This window comes from Pagrus pagrus, assembly GCF_965226575.1.
Source record: "Pagrus pagrus genome assembly, chromosome: 12".
NCBI classification, from domain to species: Eukaryota; Metazoa; Chordata; class Actinopteri; order Spariformes; family Sparidae; genus Pagrus; species Pagrus pagrus.
In genome coordinates, this window is record NC_140196.1 from 7752876 (window position 1) to 7779560 (window position 26685).

Here is a 26685-nt window from a genome sequence, read left to right on the forward strand (position 1 = left end):
AAAAATACAAATTTCACCCGAATCCAACGGGGACTGCTGTGTCTCGTTCAGCCAGTAGAGGACCACATCTGAAAGAAATTTCGAGTCAATCAGTCCAAAGACCTGGAAGCTATTGAAAAAATCGGCCGAGGTTTTCATGACAAATTTCGAGTCAATCGGTCCAAAGACCTGGAAGCTATTGAACAAATCGGCCGAGGTTTTCATGAAAAATCGCTGCTTTTCTTTAAAATACTCACCAAAAATACAGTTTTCACCCGAATCCAATGGGGACTGCTGTGTCTCGTTCAGCCAGTATAGGACCACGTTTGGGAGAAATTTCGAGTCAATCGGTCCAAAGACCTGGAAGCTATTGAAAAAATCGGCCGAGGTTTTCATGAAAAATCGCCGTTTTTCTTTAAAATATTCACCAAAAATACAGTTTTCGCCCAAATCCGATGGGGACTGCTGTGTCTCGTTCAGCCAGTAGAGGACCACGTTTGGGAGAAATTTCGAGTCAATCGGTCCAAAGACCTGGAAGCTATTGAAAAATCGGCTGAGGTTTTCATGAAAAATCACCGCTTTTCTTTAAAATATTCACCAAAAACACAAATTTCGACCGAATCCGATGGGGACTGCTGTGTCTCGTTCAGCCAGTATAGGACCACGTTTGGGAGAAATTTTGAGTCAATCGGTCCAAAGACCTGGAAGCTATTGAAAAAATCGGCAGAGGTTTTCATGAAAAATGGCCCCCTTTCACTAAAATATTCACCAAAAATACAAATTTCACCCGAATCCAACGGGGACTGCTGTGTCTCGTTCAGCCAGTATAGGACCACATCTGGGAGAAATTTCGAGTCAATCGGTCCAAAGACCTGGAAGCTATTGAAAAAATCGGCTGAGGTTTTCATGAAAAATGGCCGCTTTTCTTTAAAATATTCAACAAAAATACAAATTTCGACCGAATCCGATGGGGACTGCTGTGTCTCGTTCAGCCAGTATAGGACCACATCTGAAAGAAATTTCGAGTCAATCAGTCCAAAGACCTGGAAGCTATTGAAAAAATCGGCCGAGGTTTTCATGACAAATTTCGAGTCAATCGGTCCAAAGACCTCGAAGCTATTGAACAAATCGGCCGAGGTTTTCATGAAAAATCGCTGCTTTTCTTTAAAATATTCACCAAAAATACAGAGTCCACCCGAATCCAATGGGGACTGCTGTGTCTCGTTCAGCCAGTATAGGACCACGTTTGGGAGAAATTTCGAGTCAATCGGTCCAAAGACCTGGAAGCTATTGAAAAAATCGGCCGAGGTTTTCATGAAAAATCGCTGCTTTTCTTTAAAATATTCACCAAAAATACAGTTTTCACCCGAATCCAATGGGGACTGCTGTGTCTCGTTCAGCCAGTATAGGACCACATCTGGGAGAAATTTCGAGTCAATCGGTCCAAAGACCGGGAAGCTATTGAAAAAATCGGCCGAGGTTTTCATGAAAAATCGCTGCTTTTCTTTAAAATATTCACCAAAAATACAGTTTTCACCCGAATCCAATGGGGACTGCTGTGTCTCGTTCAGCCAGTATAGGACCACGTTTGGGAGAAATTTCGAGTCAATCGGTCCAAAGACCTGGAAGCTATTGAAAAAATCGGCCGAGGTTTTCATGAAAAATCGCTGCTTTTCTTTAAAATATTCACCAAAAATACAGTTTTCACCCGAATCCAATGGGGACTGCTGTGTCTCGTTCAGCCAGTATAGGACCACATCTGGGAGAAATTTCGAGTCAATCGGTCCAAAGACCTGGAAGCTATTGAAAAAATCGGCCGAGGTTTTCATGAAAAATGCCCCACTTTCACTAAAATTTGGAATTTGTATTTTTGTATTTGTATTTTTGGTGAATATTTTAAAGAAAAGCGGCGATTTTTCCGCACATTTGTGATCAATTTCGAGTCAATCGGTCCAAAAACGACCGTAACCCGAAACCCTAGCCCTAACCCTAGCCCTAACCCCAGGCTTTAGGTTCCCCTAACCCATGAAAATGGTGATTCTTTATTAACCTCCTGTGATCTAATCTCCAGCCTCTCCTGTGCTGGTGGAATGAGAAACACCAGTCTCTTATTGGATTTTCGTGGAATTTGTATTTTTCATGAATATCTTCAAAAGTCAACATTTTTCATTAAAAAGAGAGACATTTGTCAAAAGGCGTATATAAAGTAGATTAATTCACACATTATTTTATTATAAAACAGGAAGACACAGACAAACCCCAACAGCAAACAGCAGTAACTACGTCAGTGTTTCAAGTCACAGGTTGTTTTCTTATTACTGCAGTTTACAATTACAATAAGTCTACTCTAGCTTCATTTCAATTCGTAAGGGGCGAAAAATTAGAAGGCCTCTATAACATTAATAGAAAATTACTATGGGTTATTAAAACATATCACATGGAGAATTATAAGCTCTTTATTTATATATACAAATCTGTTGAACAACACCAAAATACAAGTTTGAACAGACAGAACGTAACAAAGATGGGAGAAGTTGGGTAAATGTTAAGTAAGTGTATTCCAGGTGCAGTGACTGCAGGGGTCCATATGTTTTTTTTTTTTTTTTTAACTGAGTCTCTTCATTAGCTACATGGCTTTGTTTTTAAAATCCAGAAGCTCCCCCCTTCAGGAGGATCATCTCCCCAACTTCGACTCGACAAATGTTTTTAGCCACAACACAGACTGAAATTAAATGAATCAGACGTGATCGTTACTGACAGAAGGTCACGCATAGTCCAAAACGAAAAGGGGTGGAAGGGGCATATCAGGAGAGTACACCGAGCTGTACTTTTGCATAAGTGAAAAAGAAAGAAAATACAACACAGGGGGGATGAGAAGCTCATTCTGTCATAGCTGCTTAATAAGGAAAATATATAACAGTCAGTACAGATGTTTTGAAACCTATTTTAGTTTAACTTAGCTCTGCTGGTATTAGCGGCAACATTGTGAGCAGATTTTCAGTCCATCCAGCACTGATTCATCACATTGACAGGTCAGCTCCAGCTGCATATCATCCAGTCTGCTGAGATGAGGCCAAATTAAACACATCATCAATGTTTTTTTCCTTCTTTTTTTTTTTTTTTTTTTTTACATCACAAACATCTAGTAATGTAGATTTCTGTAACATTGGTTACCACATCTTTTTGTTCATGTATTTACTACACTGCCATGAGTTTATGTGTTAGTTCGTGGACAATTACAGGGAAACTCTTAGTCATATAATCATGATAGTTCACTAACTGGCCCATGCTTGTTTCAATCAGCTTGAGATTGATCTTGCAGTACGTTATTTCTTCCATGATCTAATTTCCTGCTTATATAAATGTGTGGTTCAGCATTGTCTGCACAGTTTTCTTTTGAAGCGTCAGAGAATTTCACCCCAGAAATCACCTCGCTGAAACTGTTGTTCCGTCCAGTGGCCGGCTGCTATAGCTGTAGCATGCATGTTTTCGTCAAGTAGCTCACTTTACAATAATGAGTACTGGTTGATCTTCGTACGGACAAGGAGCCAAGCAGAGCACTTTTACACAGTCACACATACACAGTCATACGCGCACACAAGCAAAGTTGGGCACGCACTTGTGGTGCCATGGCTGTGAGAAGTGAGCTTTGATAAGCTTTTGTTGAGCATAGTTCACTAAAACAGGGTCCATCCTAATGGTGGTAGTCCTTTTTACTGTGAGGACGATTTCCCAGTATATGATCCACTTCTGTTGCAATGCCTGCTGTCATCTTTGGAATTACCTGTGGTGCACACAAAGGAAAGAAAGAGCACACGATCAACGCTGTTTGAAGTAATCATTCAGAATTATTCAGGATGAGGTAATAGTCTTGGTACCTGTATGGCTCCCAGGTTCTCTGTTAGCTGGGTTGGATTGGAGGATCCAAGGAGCACCGAGCTCACTCCCTCATTCCTCAAGCACCAGGCTAATGACCAGGGATAGGAAGAGTTTTTACAGTTGATATTGTGACATGAATGTATCAGACAGTATGTAAAGAAACCCGCTCAGACCTAAGAAGGTCTTAGGGTGTTCATGTCGTCCCTTACCTATGGCTAGCTGCGGCAAGGTACATCCGAGCTTCTCTGCGATATGAGCCAGTTCCTTTAGCTTGGCTTGCTGTTTCCTCCCGTCCTCACTCATTATTTTGTCCTTCAACCACTGGTATGGCTGGAGGAGCAGTAAAACGATAGGCATCAAAATTATTACTTAAAATCACTAAGAGATGGTGGTTTAAAGAAATTTCACCTGTACCTTCATTGAGGCCCTGGAGGATTCTGGGACGCCGTTCTCGTACTTCCCAGTGATGATTCCACAGGCCAGAGGTGACCAGGAGACGACACCCACACCTGAGAGAGAATAATAACCACTGAGAAACAGGATAGAAAATCTCTCACGGCACAGAATCTTTTCAAAAAAGCTCATCTTGAAGAGAAACGGATAAACAGACTTACCTATCTTATGGTAGAGCTCTGGCAGCTGAGTTTCCACTTTGTCCCTCTGGAAGAAGTGATACTCTGCCTGCTCACACACGGGTGGAATTAGATTAAACTGCCTGGCCACAGAGTACGCTTCCTAATTGGATGTGAAGAGGGAGTAAAAACAAAGAGGAGAAATGTTCATGAGACAAGGACACGCATTCAAATAATCTTTTTTTCATTGTCTTATCCCACTGCTACATGGACTTTTATACAGTATCAGCTCATTTTGGATTTCATGCCCCCTTCTTCAGTTTGAAGAAGACAAGGCAAAACAGGTAACTAAACAAAAGATCTACCGATTTTAACTATGTCATTATATCTGTCCACTATACTGTAACAGCCACATTCAACTGCATTTTCTCATTTTCTGAAAGCATTCTGGGAGATGTTTGACTTTGTAATTGCTTTGTGGCGGCATATTAGACAGCAAATTAGTTTAGGAATGTGTTTCACTACACTACACTGAAAAAGTCCCCATAATCCGGCGTTAAAGACACCAGGAGCTAAAACAGACCTGCACTAAAAGTCCCCCCAAAATAAAATGATGAACCTGAAAATGAGGATTATATGTCTCCTTTGAGGACTTCTCGGTATATTAAGCTTTAATTTTTGAGTCAAGTTGGTCTACTTCGCATGCTGCTTGTTACGAGATGCACAAAAATGTCGCCCATCACTCACCATGATCTCCATGGCGGACCACCGCGATGTGCCCCAGTACATGGACATGCCCTGGTTGATCACATGTGTCATTGCTCTCACTATCTCTGTGAACATAAAATATCAAAGAGCAGATATGCACATTGTCAATAATCAAACAGTGGATGGTGCTACAATTTCAACTTTTACATAACCTGCAGGAAGACAGTTTTTAAAACCACATGAATTAAGGTTGATTTGCTACATTACAGACGAGTTTAATTTTTTTATTAGAGAATAAAATAATTCTCATAAAAGACCTGAACGAAAAATGGCAAGATATTTAAAAAAAAGCCTTTGGTGATACTGGCACCTCCAGTAAAAGCAGTAGATGATGTCTGAAATGTATTCAGCCTCTTTGTGCCTCTTGTTTGCTTTTGAACCCATGTGTAAGCAGATATTCTTTTGGGGTCATATAGGACATAATGTGGCCAAACGCTGCAGGCGGTAAAAATGAAAAGAATCAGCCAACCTTGGCAGAATGTTGCTTGTGCAGAGGAGCAAAACACAGCAATAGTTACGACTGTAGGGTCAGCCACAGTGGCCTCTAGTGGTTTGTGTATTGTGCCTGAGGATGAAGAAAGGAAGTAATGGTAGGTGGAATAGTGGATATCCAAATGTAATTTATTGAATTAATATTATCTCATAAAAACTGCTGTGAAGTTCTTTCTCAAAGGAGTTTTTAAACCAAGGACATCTCACATCAGGAGAGGAAATGGGGCAATTACTTTGAATGCGTTTCTGCTTAATGCTGTGCATAAACGCTCTAAATACTCCGGAAAACAACTACAAGGTGATAAAGTAATTGATGTGATTTCTTTGGTCTGTAATTGCTGGCTTTATTCTGTAGCTGCATCATTGGAACATCTCCTACGTTAGCACAACGCAAATTCTGCAGGCCAAATATGAAGTGGGGAGATGAGGGTGAAGAGATGAGACCACGGCGGAGTGTGATTAAAAAAAGAGTGATTCCTTTTCATCAGTAGCTCTCTCTCCGGACCGAAATGTAGCTCAGTGAGAGACGGAGAGTAAGTGTGCGTGTGGGTGAAGCAGGTGCGAGGGTAGAGGAATAACAGTGCATCTGCTACCAACAGGGAGGCAGTGAGGGATTCGGAGGGATGTAAGGACGGATGGAAAAACTGTGAACCAATTCGCAACCTTGGAGCAACACACGATTCATAAGAATTTGTGAATATATGAATAACCCACCTCAGTGCCAGAAGGGGAGGATGATGATAACTTGATTCACAGCAACAACCGTGCTTACATACTGGACAGTCCTTACATTTCCACAAGGCCGCAGTGATTCATCACCTCCAACAACCGATGCCACGCTGAGCGTAGTGCTCAGGTGAGGTATCCAGCGTGCAGCATCAACACCCCACTCACATAATAGCCCACTGCAGTTTTTCAAGGAGGATGATGTGGGTGAAGTTGTGGGCAGTTGCGCATGTGATGTGTGTATGTGTGAAGGCTTGAACTGTATTATTAAGCCCTTGAACCTATAGGATTGGTATACAATTTAAATAAGAAGATCAATTCCATTCTTGTATCTATACAGTAAACGTGTAGCTACTGTACAGCCAGGACTAAGCCAGGTTAGCTTAGTTAAGCAGAAAAGCTGAAAAGTAATTTGTGATGAATAACCTCAATTGCTCCCTGCACAGACAGGCGGTTATATACAGTATGTGGGATTTACCGATGGGATACTGAAGCTGTTAAATCCATCTGTGCTCTCTTCAAATCCACCAGACTACTTTGATAAAAACAGTAATTCTGCCTTGCAGAACATTGGAGTTGCAAGTCTACCACAGCCTCGATCAGACAGCTGATAAGAACCCGCTAAATGCGGCCTCTCTACCTGTCAGCGAGCCGGTCAGTGCTGCAGTGCGACCCCAGAGACCCCCAGGGCCCTCTCGGAGCTTTGCAAGCTGGCACCTTTTTTTTCTGCCCGGCCTGCTTGGTCCGTGCTAAATATCATTTTAATGTGATACCTGTCGCATCTCCTGGGGTCACTCAGGCACATAGCCCCCATGTAAAACCACGTGCCATTGTGATTCAATTTCAGAAAAAAACAACATGTAACGTGCACATTTTTTTGCTTTACAGGCAACGATAAGTGGATTTTGTTACCTTTAGACAGGGCTCAGCTGGCTGTTTCCTCTGTTATGCTAAGCTAAGATAACCGTAGCCTCATATCACAGGCATGAGAATGGTATTTATCTTCTTATCTCTCAGCAAGAACCTGAAAAAGCCTCTTTCACAAAGTGTCAAACTACTAAAAATCTTAGTTATGTTGCATGCTTGCCTGAAGATGCTGAAACACAACCATGTTGTTTAGTCATTTATGTTCTGTCTGTATTGTCATACTGTTTTGAACTAACTAACTTCACGTTTAATGTTTCATATTTTTATAGTTGAGTCAACTAACGTGTGTGAAATGTGGGTAAATTCCTGTGTGTGTGATAAATGCATGAGCTCGGTAACTGCCTGGCTGCTAGCCAATATCAGCCTGTCCTTGAGCAGCAGCAACACGCCACTGAGTCGGGAACATTTGGTCAACTCCAGCCAGCAGGTGTGACAGTGGCCTTCTGCAGAGCGCAGCATGCAGTGTGAAAGAAAGCATACACACTGATATCCATATCTGTTTAGACAGGTGTCTGTGTGGATGTTTAGGTGTCTTTGTGAGAGTACAGGGAGGTGCTATTCACATTTGTTCTAAGCTAATGTTTATCCTCCTCATGCATACATGATATGGGCGGTGATCAATATGTTACCCCGCAGGAGATCTTCAATGGTTTGATGAAGCTCTTTCTTATTTCTAGGGTCGTGGGAAAGAAGGTTGTGAATGTGCAGCCAAGAGGAAGCTAAGTACCTCGGTACTGAGTGGGTGTGATCACCCTGCATGCTGCTCTTTATTGCTGAACATTTGAGGAGAGAGGTGATATCCTGGCACTTCGTCCTGAGTGGATGGCTCTGTGTTTGTGTTCAGTATGCTGTGGCAGCACCATTTCATTTTCTCTCCAGTGAAAAACCCTTGGCTGGAGGGATTGTTATAAAGTCTATTTATTGCCGCCGTGACGGTTCTTTTTCCTCGGCCCGTGCATCCTATTCTTTACGCACTCTGTCCGAGGGATTTTCATATTCAGCTGATTGAATGGATTCAATTTGCTGCCATATTGCTCTGTCAAATAAAAAAAATGATGCAGACGGACTGGACAGCAACATCGTGCCGAGACTTGGGCGGTTTTATTCTGCAGGCTATGGTGTGCCTATTAAAACAATGAGTTCACAGTGGCACAGATGCTTCTCCTTGAGGCACCTACTCATCGTATTTGGTATAATGTGAGTCGTTTAGTTGCTACACTATTTGGCAACATGTGAGATGAAATTCCAGCTAGGCTTTAAACCCCTTTCACACTGGACAAAAAACACAATAACGTCAGGCTTAAACAGTGAAGGGTACACTTGGCATTCATTTCCTGACACTGGTGGACTCCTGGGTGATGCACGGGGGACAATTGCTTCACCTGGTGCCCCTCTCTTTGCAAAAACCTTGCAAAAGTGCCCTCTTGGATGCCCCTATGGTAGCTGAAACATAATAAAGTGCCCTTTAGGGTGCCCTTCCAGTGGAGAAGGCACTGGTCATAGTTATTTATCAGCTCGTTCTCTGATCTGCAGTGGGGATAACATTACATCCTGGTGGTCATTCTGGTTTTGCGATCAGGTGGTGCTTGGTGCCTTCATACTTTTCCATCTGGGTCCGTTCAAGCAGCACTCCAACGTTGTTCTGTCGACATTGAGTTTGAGAGGGCGACTGAACCAAAGCATGTAAAACAGTAACCACCCCTCATAGCCTCACTGGCCTCCATGCTTCTTTCTACTGACCCCTGTCGTCCGACGTGGTTGTGACGTTGATTGTGACATACCAGGGGAAAAAAACCCAGAAAAGGCAAACTTGTCTACCGGCAATGGGAAAGAAGTCAATCACCTATTTTTAGCAGATTTATGTGCTTTTGGTGTTAAATTGTACAAGTGTCAGCTGGAACAGTTAAGAGCAGTAGAGCAGAATGAAAGGGCAAGTCAGAGCCAAGAAGGGAGTTGGATATTTGTACACAAGTTGTGCCCGTCCATGCTGTTAGACTGGATACAAGCCAAAAGACGAAACAAATCAAGAACAAGTAGAGGAGGGGCAAAAAAGAGAAACACAAGGAGAAGGATGAGTGGATGGGAGAAGGAAAGCAGTGATGGTAACGAAGGCAGACTCTGCAGCCATGACATCACTTCTTTTGTCCCCAAGGGGACACGTGTTGTCTCACACAAAGTCTAAAGCAGTTAAAGTCACGAGGACAAAATACAAACACAAGTTACGCACAGATGCATGCACAAACAAGTTAGTAAACACTCTTCTGTTTAATAAGACATTCAGAGGGGGTTATTTTGTGCACTGCATGATGCTGTTAATCCTGTTGGAAGTTCCAGCGAACATGTGGGCGTGTGGATCAATATCTTGATCTTGACATGTAAACTGAACCGCGAAAGCCCACAGAGATGTAGAGGTCTCACTTTTTGCATGTTAGCACCGCTGTTTCATCACCCAGAGAAGCTATTAAGAAACGTCTGAGCGCTGATGTATGAGGATACACAGTTTTGTGTGAGTCTGTACATGCAGTCCTACTCCCTCAAGTTGTTAAAAGTGACTGACCCCCAACACAGTGATTTATGGCAGTGGCCTTGCTCCACTGTAATGAAGGATGACGAAAACGTGCCCAATCTTTTACACTGATTAATGTCTGTGACTGGGTTGCAAAGCTGCTGAAAGCAAAACGCTATCTATCTTTATATTTGTCTGCGTCTGCTTTTCATCTTTGGCATCTCTCTGCGTTCAGTTTTTATCCTCCTGTCAGACTCTCGATCAATCATTCCATCAATCAGATTAGACTTCTCTGCAACAGCTGTCAATAGCGACATGGCTTTATCTGCAGAGACACATTACTAGAAGGGTTTGACAGAGCTTGCCGCAGGGTCTGCCTGCCAGTCACCAGTACTACCAGTGACAGCATTGCCCCGGGAACGATAAGTATGACAGATTGGCCTCCCACAGTCTGCTGGCTCACTGGGGAGGAAGCATGGGGGGCAAAGGGGAGAGACTGGAAAATATTTTACTGAGCCCAGCGAGACTCCATCCTTTCAGCCAAATACGACCAATACTGGAGGACAGAAGAGGGACCCAAGTATCGGCGCCACAAGGGAGAAGTAATTGAGGAAGGAACTGGAACTATGTAAAAAGAAATACATGGTGACATAAGGTAGATATGTGGGAAAGGAAGCACTGGAGTGTTGAAGGAATAGAGCGCACAGTGAGGCTTGTATCTAGTGAGACCAGCCCAAAAATACACCAGCTTCCCCCCCGGGGGTCCAGATAATCCTGTTTCTGAAGAACAGGGAGGGCTGGGTGCAGCTCGGAGACCCTGTGGAAACCGGTGATCCCACAGAGACAGAAACAAAAAGACGGGGAGAGTGGTTGACTAAAAATAGAGGAAAAAAGATGAGGCAAGGTGGTCAGATTTCTTGTGTGTATTTCGTGTGTCAGAGGGAGACACGCACTCGACCTCAAAGACAAGCCAGAGGCAAAGGTCGCCAGTCCGGTGCAGGCAGCGGTCTTGTCAGTATTTCTCACCCTCTCATGTTACAGAACATCATGCATTGTCCCAACCCGAGGCCCCCTGGAGTCTGGTCAGAGGTCACTTACCCTCCATGGGTGTGTTGCTGTCTGGCCGGTTGGCAAAGACCACATCCACGTACTCAAGTTGCATCCTCTGGAGGGAGCCCTTTAAACCTTTGAGAGGAAGTTGAGAAAGATGTGGATTAATTTTGTTGTAGTGCTGGAACAGATGCATCTGTGTTACCAACCAGAGCTTCAACAATAATCGATCAATGAACATTTTTATTTCCAATTGGAGGGTTGGTTTAACACACTTGGAATAAGGAAGCTAATCATAGCCCACATAAGCTCTGAGTATTATCCATCTACTCATAAATACCTCCACTAATACCAGTGGACCAAGGAGACTTATTAAAGTATCATTCAGACATGTTAGCAAGTAGAAAGTCTCGTCCCCTGACACCTTTGGACATGTACACGTTGGCCTGGATCTGCAGAGGAAGAGTGATAATAACCTTGTGCGTGTGATTCCCTCCAATTCTCATTGCTATTTATTTAACACTGTCAGAAAAGACTTCACACTAAAATGGGATTGCTGGCAGCATGCTTAAGCCTGCAATAACACACTTTTAGGGGGCACTTTGGGGCAGCAGAAACCAGCTGGAAAACACAACATAATGAACTGTTCCCTATTTACCAGCAGGTACAAATTAACATGAGTATTCACTTGTTGGAGTTGTGTGAGTCCAATATTAACTCTCCTTTTAGCTCTATTTTCGTCTCTACCAAAATATCCAGTTGCCAACCATGTCTGTCTGCAATCTGTAGTTGTTATTAGAGTGATGAGAGTGAACCGAACAATAAAATTGTCAGAAAAAAACAAAATAACTGCAAAGTCAGATAGTAATTCTCGGGGTCTGGATTTTTGGTGTTGTCATTTCCTGTTTTATTTTGTAGATTATATCCTCTTGTGCCATGTGTTACTTTCCATTTCCTGTCTTTGTCCTTCTCCGCCCTTTTTCTGTTTACACCTGTGTTTCGTAATCAGTCCCTGTGTGTTTTTCCTCACTCTTTGTTCGTCATATTGTTTTGTTATTATAGCCATTTTAACTGAGAAAAAAAAGATTTGTGATGGTGCCTAGCTCAGAATAACAGTGCACAAAAACAAGATATTAAACATCTGAACCATAAAATAAGGTTAAAAGGAAAACAGGGTGAATGTTCATAAACATGGCAAAGTGACAGTTGACCACATGTGACTCAAGGCCTGCCAGCTCAGTCTGGACTGCCACATCTTTGGATCCAGTCGCCTCTGGGCCGTCATACTCAGCCCAACTTCCCTTGCAGGGATCATGGTTAGGGAACTATTTCCAGACAACAAAATGCTGCATGGTTTTCAAAGAACATACAGCCTTTTATGATTTTTTTTTTTACTGATATAATAATCAACTTTATAATAATGTGCTCTTTCTGAAAATGTAATTAAAGTGATAATTGATTCAGTGCTCGTTTATGAAGCAGAAACATTAAATTACTGAAACCTTAATGGCTTATATTGGGCAAATTACTAAGCTGGAAGATATGGTTCAATAAGAATAAGCAGGACCTATTTCACGGCAGACATTTTGACTTGTCGTAGCAGGTGTAAGTAATGACATTAATTAAAGCTCCACTCCATCAAAATGTCCCAGTAAGGCACGACTGTGACCGTGCACAGCAGGAGCTGAACACCCGATTGGAATTCAGCCATCGTTATGTAATAAATTACACCTATGTTTCTTATTATTACCATGTTAAAAAGTCATTTATGTTTGACTGAAACAAAAATTGGATACATCAGTCGCCTACAGAGCTTTTTCTCTTCCTGTTTAAATTAAAGGTTCTATTTATGAGGTTTTGAACATTAATAAAGCTGCAACCAATTATTGGTGTTGTAATCCAAACTCTGTTCTTTGATAGCCAGACTGGCCACGCGTGCATGTAAGTGCATGTGAGCTACGAGCCACAAGCTCCTAACGGACTCCAACTGGACTTGATGCTTTTCTGCACAAGAAACTTGATGGGTAAATAATGTCACATGTCTTTTTATCAGCAACTGCTTTGAGAAAGCATGAAAGTTAATTAGCTTTTACCAACACAATGAATTTTAATCTGCAAATATTGCTTTCGCTAGATGCCACTGAATGTTGTACAAAACACAAGATAAATTACTTATGATACCTAATTACATGTAGTATCAGATACTTCTTACTTCTATTATAAATAATATAGCTTTTCTGATTAATATCACTGTTATACCACTGTCAAAAATACTGTAAAACAGTAGTTTCAGCAGGGTTCACATGTTGTTTTCTGGACATAAATAGTCATATTTGACTCACACTGAGAATTGTAACGGGTCAAACAGAGACTTCAAGAACAATTTCAAGATTCATCAGTGTCAAGCTGAGTTCACACCACCACATCCTGGTAAGAAGATCTGAGCGGAAAAACTTCTGCACCGGTCTAATCTTTTATCCTTGTTACATAAATGAATACACTTTTGACAGGTGGTTAAGGAACCACACAACTCAAAGCTGAGAGGATGATGAAAAAGACGAAGACTCAGGAATAAGGTCAGGCTCATTTCTTTCTCTCTCACTCAGCTTTCAGTACTGGTTGGGAGTGAAACACCAAAAACTGAAGGGAGGATAAGAGATGGCTACAAAGTATTGTGAGCAGATCAGTCGCCATTCGTGCACGCAGAGAGCAGACCAGATGAAAGATGAAAAGCGAACACAGGAGTCTGTCACAAAGGAGGACAGCGGAGTAACAGAGAGACAAGGCAAAAGACACTCTTGCGCTCTTCAGCATGCATGGCAGATTAGTGCCAGAGGCTTCATCATCGCCCGCTAATCCCATCTGAGAGTTATGCTTTCCCCACCATCGTTGCAACCACTTATTCCTCCCTCTGTCATCTGCGCTCCAGCAACCCCAGAAACACCCATTACATGGATCCTAATCTGAGCCTGCACCGTCATCACGAGCAGTTTGCACTGTCTCGTGGATTAGCCTGAGTTTACTGGAGGGGAGTCTATTTTTGGAACTGAGAAAAGATATTGAACAACAAAGCTGTCTGTGATGAATAATGCATTTAATTATGTGTTCTACGAAAGTCTCTTTGAAATAATAATATTGTCAAGGAATTTCTTTGTCCCGTGAGGAGAAGGGTAAACCCTCACTGGTTGCTTTTCAGACACTTTAACATTTTCTTGCACTGTCACCCTAGAATTCCCCAGCGTTGAGCTCTGCTTCTGAGCATTTAAGCTGGGGTTAGTAAGATTGTAGAAACCAGCAACAGTAAGCTACATTTTGAAAGTATCCCACCAAAAAAAATTCCAGTCACTCCTCCGAAACAACATGCCTGACTACACTGCTTGCTAGCCGGAAGGGAGATGTGTTAGCGGCTAGTTTGCTACGTTTCACAAGTTCTCTTAGCTTTGTAGACTTATAATTTATGAAGAAGTCTTTTAAATGCCAAGATCATATCAACATGAGTAAAATAGCCGTGTTGAACATACCTCAGTCCAAATAGGCTACCCAGCACGGCAGTTACTCCTCACTATTGTAGCTGAGTGCTTTGTGCTAACGTTAGCCACTGAACTAAACTGTTCTTGTTCTTTGGCTCCGGGGCTGTGTGCTTTGTGCTACTGAGTGAGCTAGCTGCTGAACGACAGGCTCAGTGGCTGTGTACTACGTCTCAGTCACTTGTATGTTTCTCATACACTTACATAGTGAAACAAGCGTCTGTGGCCTAACATGGTGGATAGGTTTTTTTGTGCGTTACAAAGCCCGCAAAATCCAGAAGAGCCCCGTGATTATATCACTGTATCTCTATTCAAGTTAGCCAGTTGTAAACTGTAAGTAAGCTGGCTCAGTCGGCAGAAGTCTCTAGGGGATCATCCCTATGTTCCCCGGGTCCTATGTTCCCCGCTTTGTATGGAACCGGGGAACATAGGAACCTTTTTTTAAAAAAAGGGTCCTATGTTCCCCGCTGTGTATGTGACCGGGTTAGGTGAAGAGTTAGGGTTAGGGTTAAGGTTAGGGTTAGGGTTCCAGATCCGGGGAACATAGGACCCGGGGAACATAGGTACGCTCCCGTGTGGGCAACACACGGAAGATTGGGTATTTTGGATTTATAAAAATGAAACAGGCGCCGCCTCCCATGCTGCATCCAGGTCTCATTATATGTCCATGACTTACTGCTGTCAAGCTGGTATGTTAGCACTGGAAAATGTTGGCTTCCAAACTTCCATTCTTGTGTGACTAGCTTGCTAATAGCATTCGCAATACCTAGCCCTGTGAGTTCATGAACAGAGTGCGAGAAGGCAGGCAGGTGCTTAGGTGGACTGACAGGTAACTTTTCATCGGGGCCGGGATCTTTTTAATTTGTCAGAGCAACTGATTTATTAATTGCTGTTGGGATGATTTTCCAAATAGAACCAAAAAATCCTTTTACAGTAACTTACCAATAGCTTTCAGTTTTGACACCCCATCATGCCCAGCGAATGTCCCTTAACCCATCAAATGACTCATTGACCAGCCTGTGGTGGGCAATAACACCAGTGGAAAGGATGCCGGTGTCAACAGATGGTTGACTCGCCCAGTTAATGAGCCTTTGGTGACAGGTGCCACACCAGTGGAGACAGGGACACTTCACCTTTCTCTCACAGATGCTTCCTATATTCTGGAGATGCGAACTGCATTTAGCTAATTGGCAGTGACACCTCTCTTTCTGCTTTCTCCTCCTTTTTCATTCTCTGCCCTTATCCTTCAGCCCTTTTCTAAGCTCATTCCCCTTCTCTTGTTTGGGGGAGAAAGTTGCAGAGGCTGCGGTGAATGTTAATAATGTGGGAGAGAGCTGAGTCACTGCAGGAGGTGCATTGCGCTATGGACCGGATGGCGAGTTGTTTGGGAATTGGGGTGGCTCAGGCCAATGGTTTGTGAATTGAGCGATGCCACAAGTCTTCAAATATAACAGGTTGTAAGAAGAAGCTTTTGAGGAAACTTGAAAGTTTGTAGAGCACTGATGTCTCTAAAAAAAGACACCTGTAAAGCTTTTACAACAGAATATACAAAACATCTATCAAGGTTTGATGTACCATTGGCAAATACTGCTTTCAAATTCAAGCTTGGTGCACATGTTGAGCAAAATCAAAGGACGGAGAGAAAACACACAGACGAGGGAAGACTGAGGGGGGAGGAAAAGAGATAAAAGAGGGAGATTACAGGAGTGCAGCGGGGCTCGGTGTGATGGGGTGACGTGAAGGACAAAGCAGAGGAGAGGAAATCGACCTGTTACCTTCAATGATGTGTTTTCTGTTGAGGCCTCTCTCCGTCTCCGCTCTGCAACAGGCGAGAGAGAAGTGCACGTCAGGGGTGTCAACAACACATGCGAAACGCACACAATCATACGCAAACACACATCTCTCAGGAATTGAAGCAGATCATTAAACATGCCAAACAAGCGCCTGCATAACAAATTACCAACAAATCACTGAAGAGCAGTACACCCACTCCAGGCTCCGCAGTGTGCCTGCAGCTATGGAACAAACTGTGCGGTGTGTCTGTGCAGTGGACAAACACAAGGCTTACTGTCATTGTCTGTCCTTTTTATTATTTGACAACGACCTCCCGGTTAGCGAAAATCTATCGAGGCAAAAACTGGAGAATCACTCGGTTGATTACAAAACCTTTAGATTCAGGGATGTAGTGTAACTATGTGCAATTACTCAAGTAGCATACTTTATTTATGTAAAGATAGCTTATATCCTCATGTGTCTTCCTATCTTGTCTTTTCCTGCTGTTTAACTGCATACACCTGCGTTTCATTATTTCATCAGGCCTCGTGTTTTCAAGTCTGTCTTTTTCCTTCATGTTTAACATTCAACTCGTTTTTTTTTATTCTCCTTGTTGCAGTTTTGGTGCTTGAATTTTTGTTTATCTATGAACCTCAGATGTCATTATTAAAGCGCGCTTTTTGTTTCTTACCAGGCTGTCTCGTTGCTTTTGGATCCTCACCGTTTTGTTATATATACTATAACATTGTGCTTTTTCTAAAGTAAAGTTTTTAATGCGGGACTTTCATTACCTTCGCCAAGGAGGTTTTGTTTTCTTTGTTTGTTGGTTTGTCAGCAGGATTACACAAAAACTACTGAACAGATCTGAGTGTTCTTCTAGTTTGTAATATATTGGGTTTTTGTGGTATTTTTTACATTTACTTTAACCTGCATTCATTGATTGAACACAAAATTAATCCACCTTGTGAAGTTGTTATGGCAAATGTGTCAGCAAACAATTGCCTGTTTACACATCCAGCTGATACAGAGCAACATTAGCCTTCTCTCTGACAAATGAGTTGGGTTTAGTCCAATATTCACTTTCCTTTTAGCTCTGTTTTTGGTCTCCACCACCACCTCAGGGAAATATCTGGCTCAGTAGCTGCCAAATGCTCCACTATGTTAACTCCTGACTCGTAACTTGTGTACAGTGGGTTTATTACAAATGGATTGGCTAGAGTCAAAAAAACAAGTCACCAAAAGAGTCACTCAGTCACTTTGAGATGTCTGCATTTTCCTTTTCCACTTTATTCCTTTCTTTTCTCTTCTCTTCCTCTTCTATGTTTGCTCAGTTGCCTGCTATTTGTCTAGTCCGCGCTTCATTACACACTTTCTCTTTCTATCTCTGTCGTTCCTGTGGCGTTCTAGCTTGCTTAAGGTTATAATAATGTTTTGCAAACACACACTGTCCGTCTTCTATACTGTCATGTCTTCTTACCTTTTGTGCATGAAGGTAAGGAAGTGCAGAGGATAGTAATGTGTATAAATATCTAGTGTATATTTAGATGATGAGATGCTTGACAGGCTCCTCAGGCACTCTCAAAGCTTGATCAGCAGGGGGTTAAGCAGTTGTTCTCTAAATCCAAATGCCGTGGAGACCGTGGATTTGGTACCTTGACGATAGTCTGAGGGGATGAGCTTAAATTAAATTTACACAATCGCGCCAGGGTCCTACTCCACTGATCTACATCATGCTCAAAGGGAGAGCCAGAGGAAAATGTTGGATGTACTTCCACTTCCCTCAGTACAAAACTGAAGACGTTTAGAAACAGAGATGATGTGACTAATGCAGATTGAGAGCAGAATAGTTCAGCATGACAGAAGAAACAGATATGACTCTTGGCAGTATGGCAAGAAGGCTGAGGAAGAGTATAAAGGGATGCACGAGGGGGTGAGAACATGGCCATGTTTGTCTTTTGTTGAGTGTCTCCTACATGTCTGTGTGCCTGCAGGTTTCCCAAAATGTTTGATCCAATGTCACGCTCTGTAGCTGGAGGTGGGTGTTTTTAATTTGTGGCCTGTTGTTGGTGAGATAGCCCAAACATCTAAGGAGAAAATGCTGGACACACACACACATCCACATACACACACACTTACTTTCCACCCCAGTACAGCTTTGTGGTGATCACCAGGCTGGATCTCCTGAGGGACATAACAGACAGACACATCAAATAGGCTGTGGAGTCTCAAAAAGATGCATGTCGCTGCATGCATGTGTGCACGATTGTGCATCTATATCTATCATACTTCCCTCGAGTGACCTATCCTGCAGTCTGAAGTTGCGGATGGGCATGTGCTGCTTTTTCAAACATGTAACTTATCTAGTATGAATGATAACAGAGGGACCCTTTTCTCTGAACTATAAGAACATAGCTCCCTCACTATAAAATCCCCCATGCTTGAATAATCAATAATTTAAAAGGATCTCCAGAGGAGCCAGAGTCGAGGTACAGCCAGGCAGAGAACTGGCATGGGTTGCTGAGAGAAGGGTGAAACACTGAGTCTATCGCTGCAGTGTGGCAGCGCATTCAAGATACAGTAGATGCATGGAACTGATATTATCTGGTGCAGATACAAGCTCACACTCATCAGCACCTCCTGTGAAACATAGATGTGACCAGGTTCGATGTTCTCACATGAGTACAGGGAGATTTCAGTGAATTAGCACCTATTTACCAACTCCAACACCTCAATTCACCATGCAAAATGCTTGAAAGCAGACATAATGTGAACATATTTTTAGGCCCAATCACAGTCTCCCCCCTCAGGCCCTCAGCCCCAAGTCCTCGTAGACTTAGCTGACGTCACCTTTAAGTGTCTGAGTGAGAGGCTGCACGGGGAAAATGGTATAAATAGGAGTGGGACAGCACTTTGGGACATTTTGCTTTACCTCGTGGGTTTGAGACTTTTTATTTTACGCTTTAAAACATATAATAACAGAAACAAAAAACACATAGTACACATATCCACAAATAGAAATGCGTTCAGTCAGAAGTTTTAAGGCGAAAATTTCCATCACGTTTAATGTTTTTTTTTTTTAATGATTCCCCTAGTAACCCATGGTAACCCCATGTTCAATGCTGCGAACTGTGCGTAATTACTTCATGCAAAGTCTGCAGAAATGAGGCTTTACATAAAATGTCCATAAAGGGCTCAAAATATCTGTGAGGGAGCCCTCATGTATTTGACATTGTGCAAATGTTAGCATGCTGACGTTTGCACCACTGTGCTTAAGTTCAGGTTCACAGAGATGCTAACACTGCTGTAGACACTTATGACTTTTCTATTTTTCCCCCTTTTTTCCTCCTGTAACACTGTACACTTTCAGCTCTTTAGGCTGTAAAACTTCACACCTCCTGTGCCGACTTCTTGTGCCGGCTTTATCCTGTGATAACCTGCGACAGCTGTGTTAGACAACAGCGTGCCTCTACCATTGTGGTAACAGTTTCCTCAAGGCACTTTCCTGTTTTAACATCATTGTGCCCACGCTCACAAATAAGTGGTTTTCTGGATGGAGGAACTTGACAGGCTTGCAGAGAGCCCTGACCTCAACATCATCCAACACCTTTGGGATAAATTGGAACAAGAACTGTGAGCCAGAGTTTATCTCCCGACATCAGTGCCTGACCTCAGTGCTGCTTTGCAAATCCCTGCAGCCTTTTCAGAAGAGCAGGGGCGTCTTAGGAATAAGATGCGAACATATAGGTCCATATTTCGTTTGGCCATGTAGATAACACATACGCACATCTAAAACCTATCCGTGGAACACATTTCGTATCTTAAGGAGCAGTACTTTACCTCCAGCACTTTTTCTTGATGATGTTTCCCAGGATTATCTCTGCTCTGCGAAGAGAAAAACACAACAAAGGCGATGAGATTATATCTCAGGATGCCGTGCCTCTAAGAGCATGTAAGCGTGACTGTTATCTGCCACAAATCTACAGCACGAATAGCTGATTAAAAATCAGAGGGACTATGAGATAAAGGATAAATGCCTCTCGTCCTGTATGCCATAATATCACCAGCAACCTTAAAATTAATATTCACCCCCGCACAGCTACAGCGTATCCCACATTACTCACTGAGACAATGTCCAGGCCTATAAACTTAGATTGAGCCGTGAACATTATGTGGAGCCTCCAGTGATGAATAAGATTATGTAAATCACTTTTGGAGTCACGGCTTCCTCTCATTTTTGGCCTCTTCAGGTGGATAAATCCTGGTCTGGTCTGGGCTAAAATCTTGTGTCCTTTGGGTAAAACAGCTGACAAGAGCGCAAAAAAGCTGTGCGGGTGTGTGATAGATAACAAATCAGTGGCATCACTCACTTTCCCCCGGAGTAGACTTCCGCCGTGTCGAACAGGTTGACCCCGCTCTCGTAGGCGATAGTCATTAGCTGCTCTGCAACCTGACACAGACAAGAAGAATCCCCCCTCATCAACTTCAGTGCTGTATAATACAAGACTATAAATATTAACCAAATTACACTTCAAAAAGAAGGGGCCGGGAAATTCCCCGAAGAAGCTCATGGAGAGTAAATCTGTTTGCCGCTGAGACTCACATCACCAGGAAAACTGTAGGCTGCTTGTTGACTAAGGTTGTTTACTGCTCAATATATTTCCCAGACTGTTTTGACCTAGTTCCTGGGCCTGCAGTTTGCTCAGAGCCGAACAAGGGAATGCCAATATTGTCATGATGACTTTCTCTTTTTATTCTCGCCTCCTGTTTTTGGCGACTTTGTTTGTGTCTGTGTGTGTCACTTAGTCCCAGTGGTCATCAGGCAGTGATGAACTGTACCCGATTCAGTGTTTTCCCACCTTCAAGGCCAGATCAAGGCACTGGAAGAGGCCCTCAGCTTAATAACTTGTGACAGGGTGGAACAAGATCTGACCACTTGGCCTCGGTAGAGCCAACAGGGACTTAAAAGCCAGCTGCGTTATCAGGAAATTGATGCTGTCCTCATTACTGTGTTGTACTCACACCATTTTACATGTAGTTGCACTAAATTGCTCCCATGGGGGCTACAAATGGGTGCCGTAAACTGTCCCAACTGCTCACTAAGTAATGTGCGCCAATATCTACTCGTGACCTGGGACGGCTGAATTATCAATTTGACACGATGTCTTACCTCATCAGAGATCTGACCTCCAAATGTGACCCATGTGCCTGTTGAGGGAAACGTCAAAGTCAAAGTTATGGTACAAACAAAAAAAGTACAAGACGTTTTGCCATTTCAGTAATGCCTTAATTAATACTGTGACATTTTGGCATGGTCACATGACAAACGTCCCTGTCCTGAAGCCATCACAGCCAAATGTCAGGGTTGAGGCTGACTGCAGTGACTTCCCTTGTTTTTAAACCTGTGTGCAGAATTTTTATGTAATGTCTGCAGGATTTTGTGTGCATTAAAGCTCAACAATACAAGGGACAATTGGTTCATTGAGCTGCTTGAGTAAACGGACGAGATGATGATGACTGTGTCCTCTCTGTAGCTCTCTGATGACAGATACTTAGTGTCAAGTTTATGTTTTATTCTTCTTTATTTTCCTCGCAACATAAAGCTCGAGAAAGCGTGTTGTATCTCTTGGATTAACCTTCGCTTTCCTCACTTTCTCCTTCCTGCCTCAACCAGGGTGAACACCTGTCATCTGTCAAAAGCTAAAAGAGACTTGATAAGTAATAGCAGTATTGAAGCTATCAATAAACACCCTTGTATCAGGCGTCAGATTTAGTCTTGGGTCATGTAAGGTCATCTTACAGTTGCCACACACAAGTCAGTACACAAATGACTGCATACACAGGCACATACTGCAGTGATGTACTGAATTATCATACTTTAAATAGAAAGAAGCAGCATCTGTTCCTCCTCCAAACAACATAGGCTGAAGAGAGAAGTTTCATTTCTTCCTGCCAATCTTCTGTGTCCTGATCCTGTCACATGCTGCTTGTTGTCATCTCCCACTAATAAGAAATAATGCAAAATCTGGTGTTGAATCCGAAGCGGGAGCGGGAGCAGATTGGTGTTTTGGTGAGTTTTTCTATGCTTGCAATGGTCAAATACAATATATTTTCTTTTAAATTACCTGCTGCACAATTCGGAAAAGGAATAGTCTGACATGTTGGGAAATATGCTTTGCCTTCTTGCCGAGAGTTAGAGGAGAAGATTGATACCACTCTCATGTCTCTACAGTTATAATGTGATTAGAGAGAGCAGCTGGTTAGTTTAGCATAAAGAGTGGAAACAGGGGAGAAGCAGCTAGCTATGTCTCTAGGCTTAAAACTCATTAATTAGCACGCTATACTGTGTTTGTGTAATCCATACAAATACAGAGGTGTAAAAATTTGCCTGGAGTTTGCTTCCAGGAAGTAGCTGCACCCAACCAAAGAATAACACATAAGCCCCCGTAAAACCACAGCTTTCCGTCTTTTACACTTTGTTTTTTGAACTGATTAAACACATGAAATACAACGTGTTAATTAGTGAGGAGCTTTAGAGGTGTTGGTAGGCGGATGTTATTAACTTTGGACCACGGGCGTTTTTCGAAATTCGGGAGATTTGTGTCTTGTTGTTTTTGATAAATAAGCTCTGTTTTGATGCTTTTTTAAATGCAATCTGGCATCTTATTTACATCCAAAGTGTCTTAATCATTGAAAAATGGCAACGTGTACCTCAAAAATGTTGTTTACTTTCCAGATTAATAGTGACTCGTGATGTCAAAAATATAAGCAGTCGGTAGAAATCAGTATTTGTGTTGGTACTGAATAGAATCAGAGTACTTAACAACTTTTATCATTTACACTTTATGCTAGAGTTGGAAAATGTTAAATGATGTTAACATTGGTTTATTGGAATATTAAATGTGTCACACAACAATGATGACAAAAGAAGTAGTTTGCTGATGTCGTTAAGTAGCGAGGGATCGTGGGAGTCGTTGTCTTCATTGTCTAACGGCCATTATTGCCGATAAAATTATTATCCGATGTGACTCAGGCAGAAATGTTCACAGACGAGGCGATGTGTTAAAGTTTTGTTGAGTCACGCTCGTCGACTTCCTTCCTCGCTCTCTGAGGCAGCGTCTGATGTTTCCCCACAAGTAAAAGCAACAAACAGCAAAAGAAATGAACTGTTACCTTGAATTAAATTGTTGATTTCTCTGGGTTTGTGGGAAACATTTGGGATATTGTCAACAATTCAACAAAGTACATAACAGAGGTTTAGTCGTTTTTAAAGCTGAAATGTTACACATTATATCTTTAAGCCCAGACAAAATAACCTGGAGATATAGATGCTAAGACAGAGTTAGGCTGTTTTCCCCATTTCCTGTCTTTGTGCTAAGATAAGTGAATTGACTGCAAGCGGTAGCTCCTCAATTAGTGTTATCAATCTTCTAATCTAAGTCTCAAGAAAGCAAATGAGCCTATTCCACAAAATGATGAACTGATCCTTAACAATTTGATTATGCAGTTGAGACGATAAAGCACAGAAACCCACGTAGACACAAATGGTAAAGTAGCTTGTTTTGATCCCCGCAGTGAAATCCTCTCTGTCTTTTCTCTCCTCGACTGAAAACCAGTACAGGGAGGAATCGATGTTTTTGCTCAAGGGCACAACTGCACGGCTGAGGCTTGCCAATAACGAAGCTCGAAACTAATTCTTTCAAGTTGAGGGATGCTTCCCTCTTTCGTTATTCCTCCCTGCTGCTGAATGAGCGGCGGCTGACCCTTTAAAAGAAAAATCATTACAAAGATGATTAACTAACTCGTTCGCAGATGTTCCATCAGTAGATATGCTGCGGGATCTGCTGGGCGGCACTGCATCATTTATTTGCTTTGTCAAGTCATTTTGTCTTCGGAGACACACCCCCTTCAAGTGACTTTGCACGCACGGTACACACAAGAGATTTACTAAACAGATCAGCCCTATCAAGATGAATGAGAGTGTTAAACGCTCTGGCGTGCATTGGATATGTGCTATAATTGAGCAACTTGTTTGCAGAAACGGGTGCTATTGATTAAATATTAATATTGGAAGATATCAACACTCTGCAAACAGCTTTGTGTTGTCTCTCATGACTCTCCATACGTTTGAAAGATGCATGAGATGAAATGATATAATGAAATTTCCATCTTCTGCTCGGCACACACACACAGATGAGGTAAGCCTGCGTGGATGCTTACGAAATCATTAGACATTTGCCTCTGATGCTAATTAAAAGTACTCACCGAGCCCCAGACAGGAGACACGCAACCCAGATTTCCCCAGGTTCCTGTGTAGAAAAACAGATTATGATTAACAAAACCAGAGTTGTTTAGGCTCGAGATGTCATCTGTCAGATGTGATCTGACCAATTACCAATTAGCAGTTACCGCGCTCCTGCATTCTGGGCTCTTCCAGGCCAAACAAAGACAAAATCTATGTTGTTTTCACATCATAACTCGAGAGGCTGAAACTAAATGATTTTTCAGTTGTGAAGCTCGCAATATAGGCTAAAAAAAAAAAATCAATTGTAATTGCAGTATGCGGGGATTAACAATAACAATCGCTGGTAGCTTCTCGTGTTTGATCGAGAGGAGAATCACCATCACACCTGCAACCGTGAATCAGAATTGAGAGATTACAGGTGGGAGGACGTTTTGATTTATTCCACCAATATGGATCCCACATTCTCTAGAAGAGGAGGAAGGTCCTCTAAGGAGCCAGAAAAATATTCTGCTCATAACTGAAAAAATCCAATTACATGTTTGTTCTGCAGCAGCGGGAAGTTTGCCGCACTTCTGTTTTTGACAAGCGTTGCCCTCCGTCCCCTCGTCATACCTCACTCAAATCCCTTTTCTTACACCGGGAGCCTTTGACATCCTTTTACAGAAGGGAGCACTTCAGTCCTCAGGCTTTTTACTGTTATTCTCTTCCCCACTAGATGCAGACAAGCATGCTCTCTCTCTCTCTCAAGCACAGAGGTTGTATCATATCAGCATTTCTCAAGATAGCTCCTCGCACATACGCTCCATCCTCCTCTGCTTCCTTAATGCACCCCTCTACCTATTAACTGAGCAACGGAGCACCGCCGGAGATATATCTCCTCGATAACAGTTAATTTACATCCAGCTGATCTGCCGCAATGTAATGCAGCACTTTCAACTCTCATTAACACCACGGAAGATAAACTTAAGACATCAGAGTTCTTGCCACCCTCGGCTTCACATCTAGTTTTACAATCTGTGCAGCAATCGAGTCCAGCTGAGACGAGAACTCGCAGAGCAGATTGTTCTCCCCGCGGCAACCACAGGTGTCTTCCCGCAGTCTGATGTATGCATCTTTAGGCACAAGAAAACTGTGACAGGGGGATCGACAGCCTCCGCAGAGGGAAGCCACGGCCATCTGATGGAGGAAATGAGTCGGAGCAAACGCTGTGAAATTGAGACATATTCGTTTGGCGCAACCGTCAAGGCCACACGCACACACAGTCGCAGCCTCTATCACAAGCAACACACTTCATCTTGCGGGGAGAATTTGCCCAAATTCTTGACACAGAAACAACCTCAAATTACGGTCTGGGGGATTGTGCCTTCTGCTCGGTTTTGCAGGCATTTACTTGTTACAACAAACGAGGCTGTAAAAAAAAAAAACTGCCAGCGGTTGTTTTCTCGTACATGTCTGACAACTAATGGCCTGTGCCCCCGTCAAGATGCAGGCAGACAAATCGGAGCCCGTGCCCTCAGCCAATTCAATTAGTTGTCCAACATGAGGAAGCATCAGCCATTGAGTCAGGAGTTGAGCCGAGACAAACGAGAAAAAACATGAAAAAAAGTGTTTGGATGATTTGATTCTTTGATGTATTGCGTAATTAAAGGCAGTGATAATAACATGACAGGAGAAAACTCAGAGACAGATCCCTCCACAGTCACAAATCGTGGGATGCAGTCTTGTTTCTGATATGGTGGAGGAGTTTGGATATTGTATCCTCCGTCTCTCTGATGTATTATAGAGTGGGAGCTCTGATCCATGAAAGTGTGGGGGAGGGGGCTGTACTTTAGGTTAGAAGTGCGATACTGACGGAATCTGTGTGTGTTCGGTCCGAGGGTTTTTTGAGGACAACGGGCGTTTATGATAGGGAATGCTCACTGCTGCATTTCTGTGCAAATCATCCAGGGTAAAGCAGCAGCTTAAAAGGGACAGTTCACCCAAAAATCTAAAATGCTATTAATCCATCTAGATTCTTCTGGTGTGAATTGTCGAGTTTTCGAGATGACAGCTGTGAAGATGTCTGCCTTCTCTCAAATGTAATGGAACTAAATGGCACACAGCTTGTGTTGCCTAAAGCGGCAAAAAATACATTCGAAAAATTTAAAAGCAATGTCTCTTCCCAGAAATCATGGCCGGGTTACTCAAGATAATCCACCGACCTTGTTGTGAGCTGTTTTACGCAGGAACTATTTTCTTTCAACT

General features: G+C 42.6%; 1 protein-coding gene across 3 annotated transcripts in view; it reads right to left on the bottom strand.

Moving 5' to 3' along the window:
* Positions 1 to 2181: 2181 nt before the first annotated feature.
* Positions 2182 to 26685, bottom strand: part of kcnab1b (potassium voltage-gated channel subfamily A regulatory beta subunit 1b) — a 42040-nt gene continuing 17536 nt past the window's right edge. For 2 of the 3 annotated variants that reach the window (XM_084369971.1, XM_084369972.1), the window contains 13 exons: positions 24462 to 24505; positions 21367 to 21404; positions 20567 to 20646; positions 20037 to 20081; positions 18336 to 18380; positions 16202 to 16245; positions 10948 to 11034; positions 5178 to 5263; positions 4473 to 4593; positions 4273 to 4367; positions 4068 to 4188; positions 3858 to 3946; positions 2182 to 3763 (listed from right to left, as the gene is read on the bottom strand). In XM_084369971.1, coding sequence (XP_084226097.1) covers positions 3674 to 3763; positions 3858 to 3946; positions 4068 to 4188; positions 4273 to 4367; positions 4473 to 4593; positions 5178 to 5263; positions 10948 to 11034; positions 16202 to 16245; positions 18336 to 18380; positions 20037 to 20081; positions 20567 to 20646; positions 21367 to 21404; positions 24462 to 24505 — 985 coding nt within the window. In that variant the 3' untranslated portion in view covers positions 2182 to 3673. Of the gene's footprint in view, positions 3764 to 3857; positions 3947 to 4067; positions 4189 to 4272; positions 4594 to 5177; positions 5264 to 10947; positions 11035 to 16201; positions 16246 to 18335; positions 18381 to 20036; positions 20082 to 20566; positions 20647 to 21366; positions 21405 to 24461; positions 24506 to 26685 lie in introns of all 3 variants that reach the window. The other variant, XM_084369970.1, reaches the window with a different exon arrangement.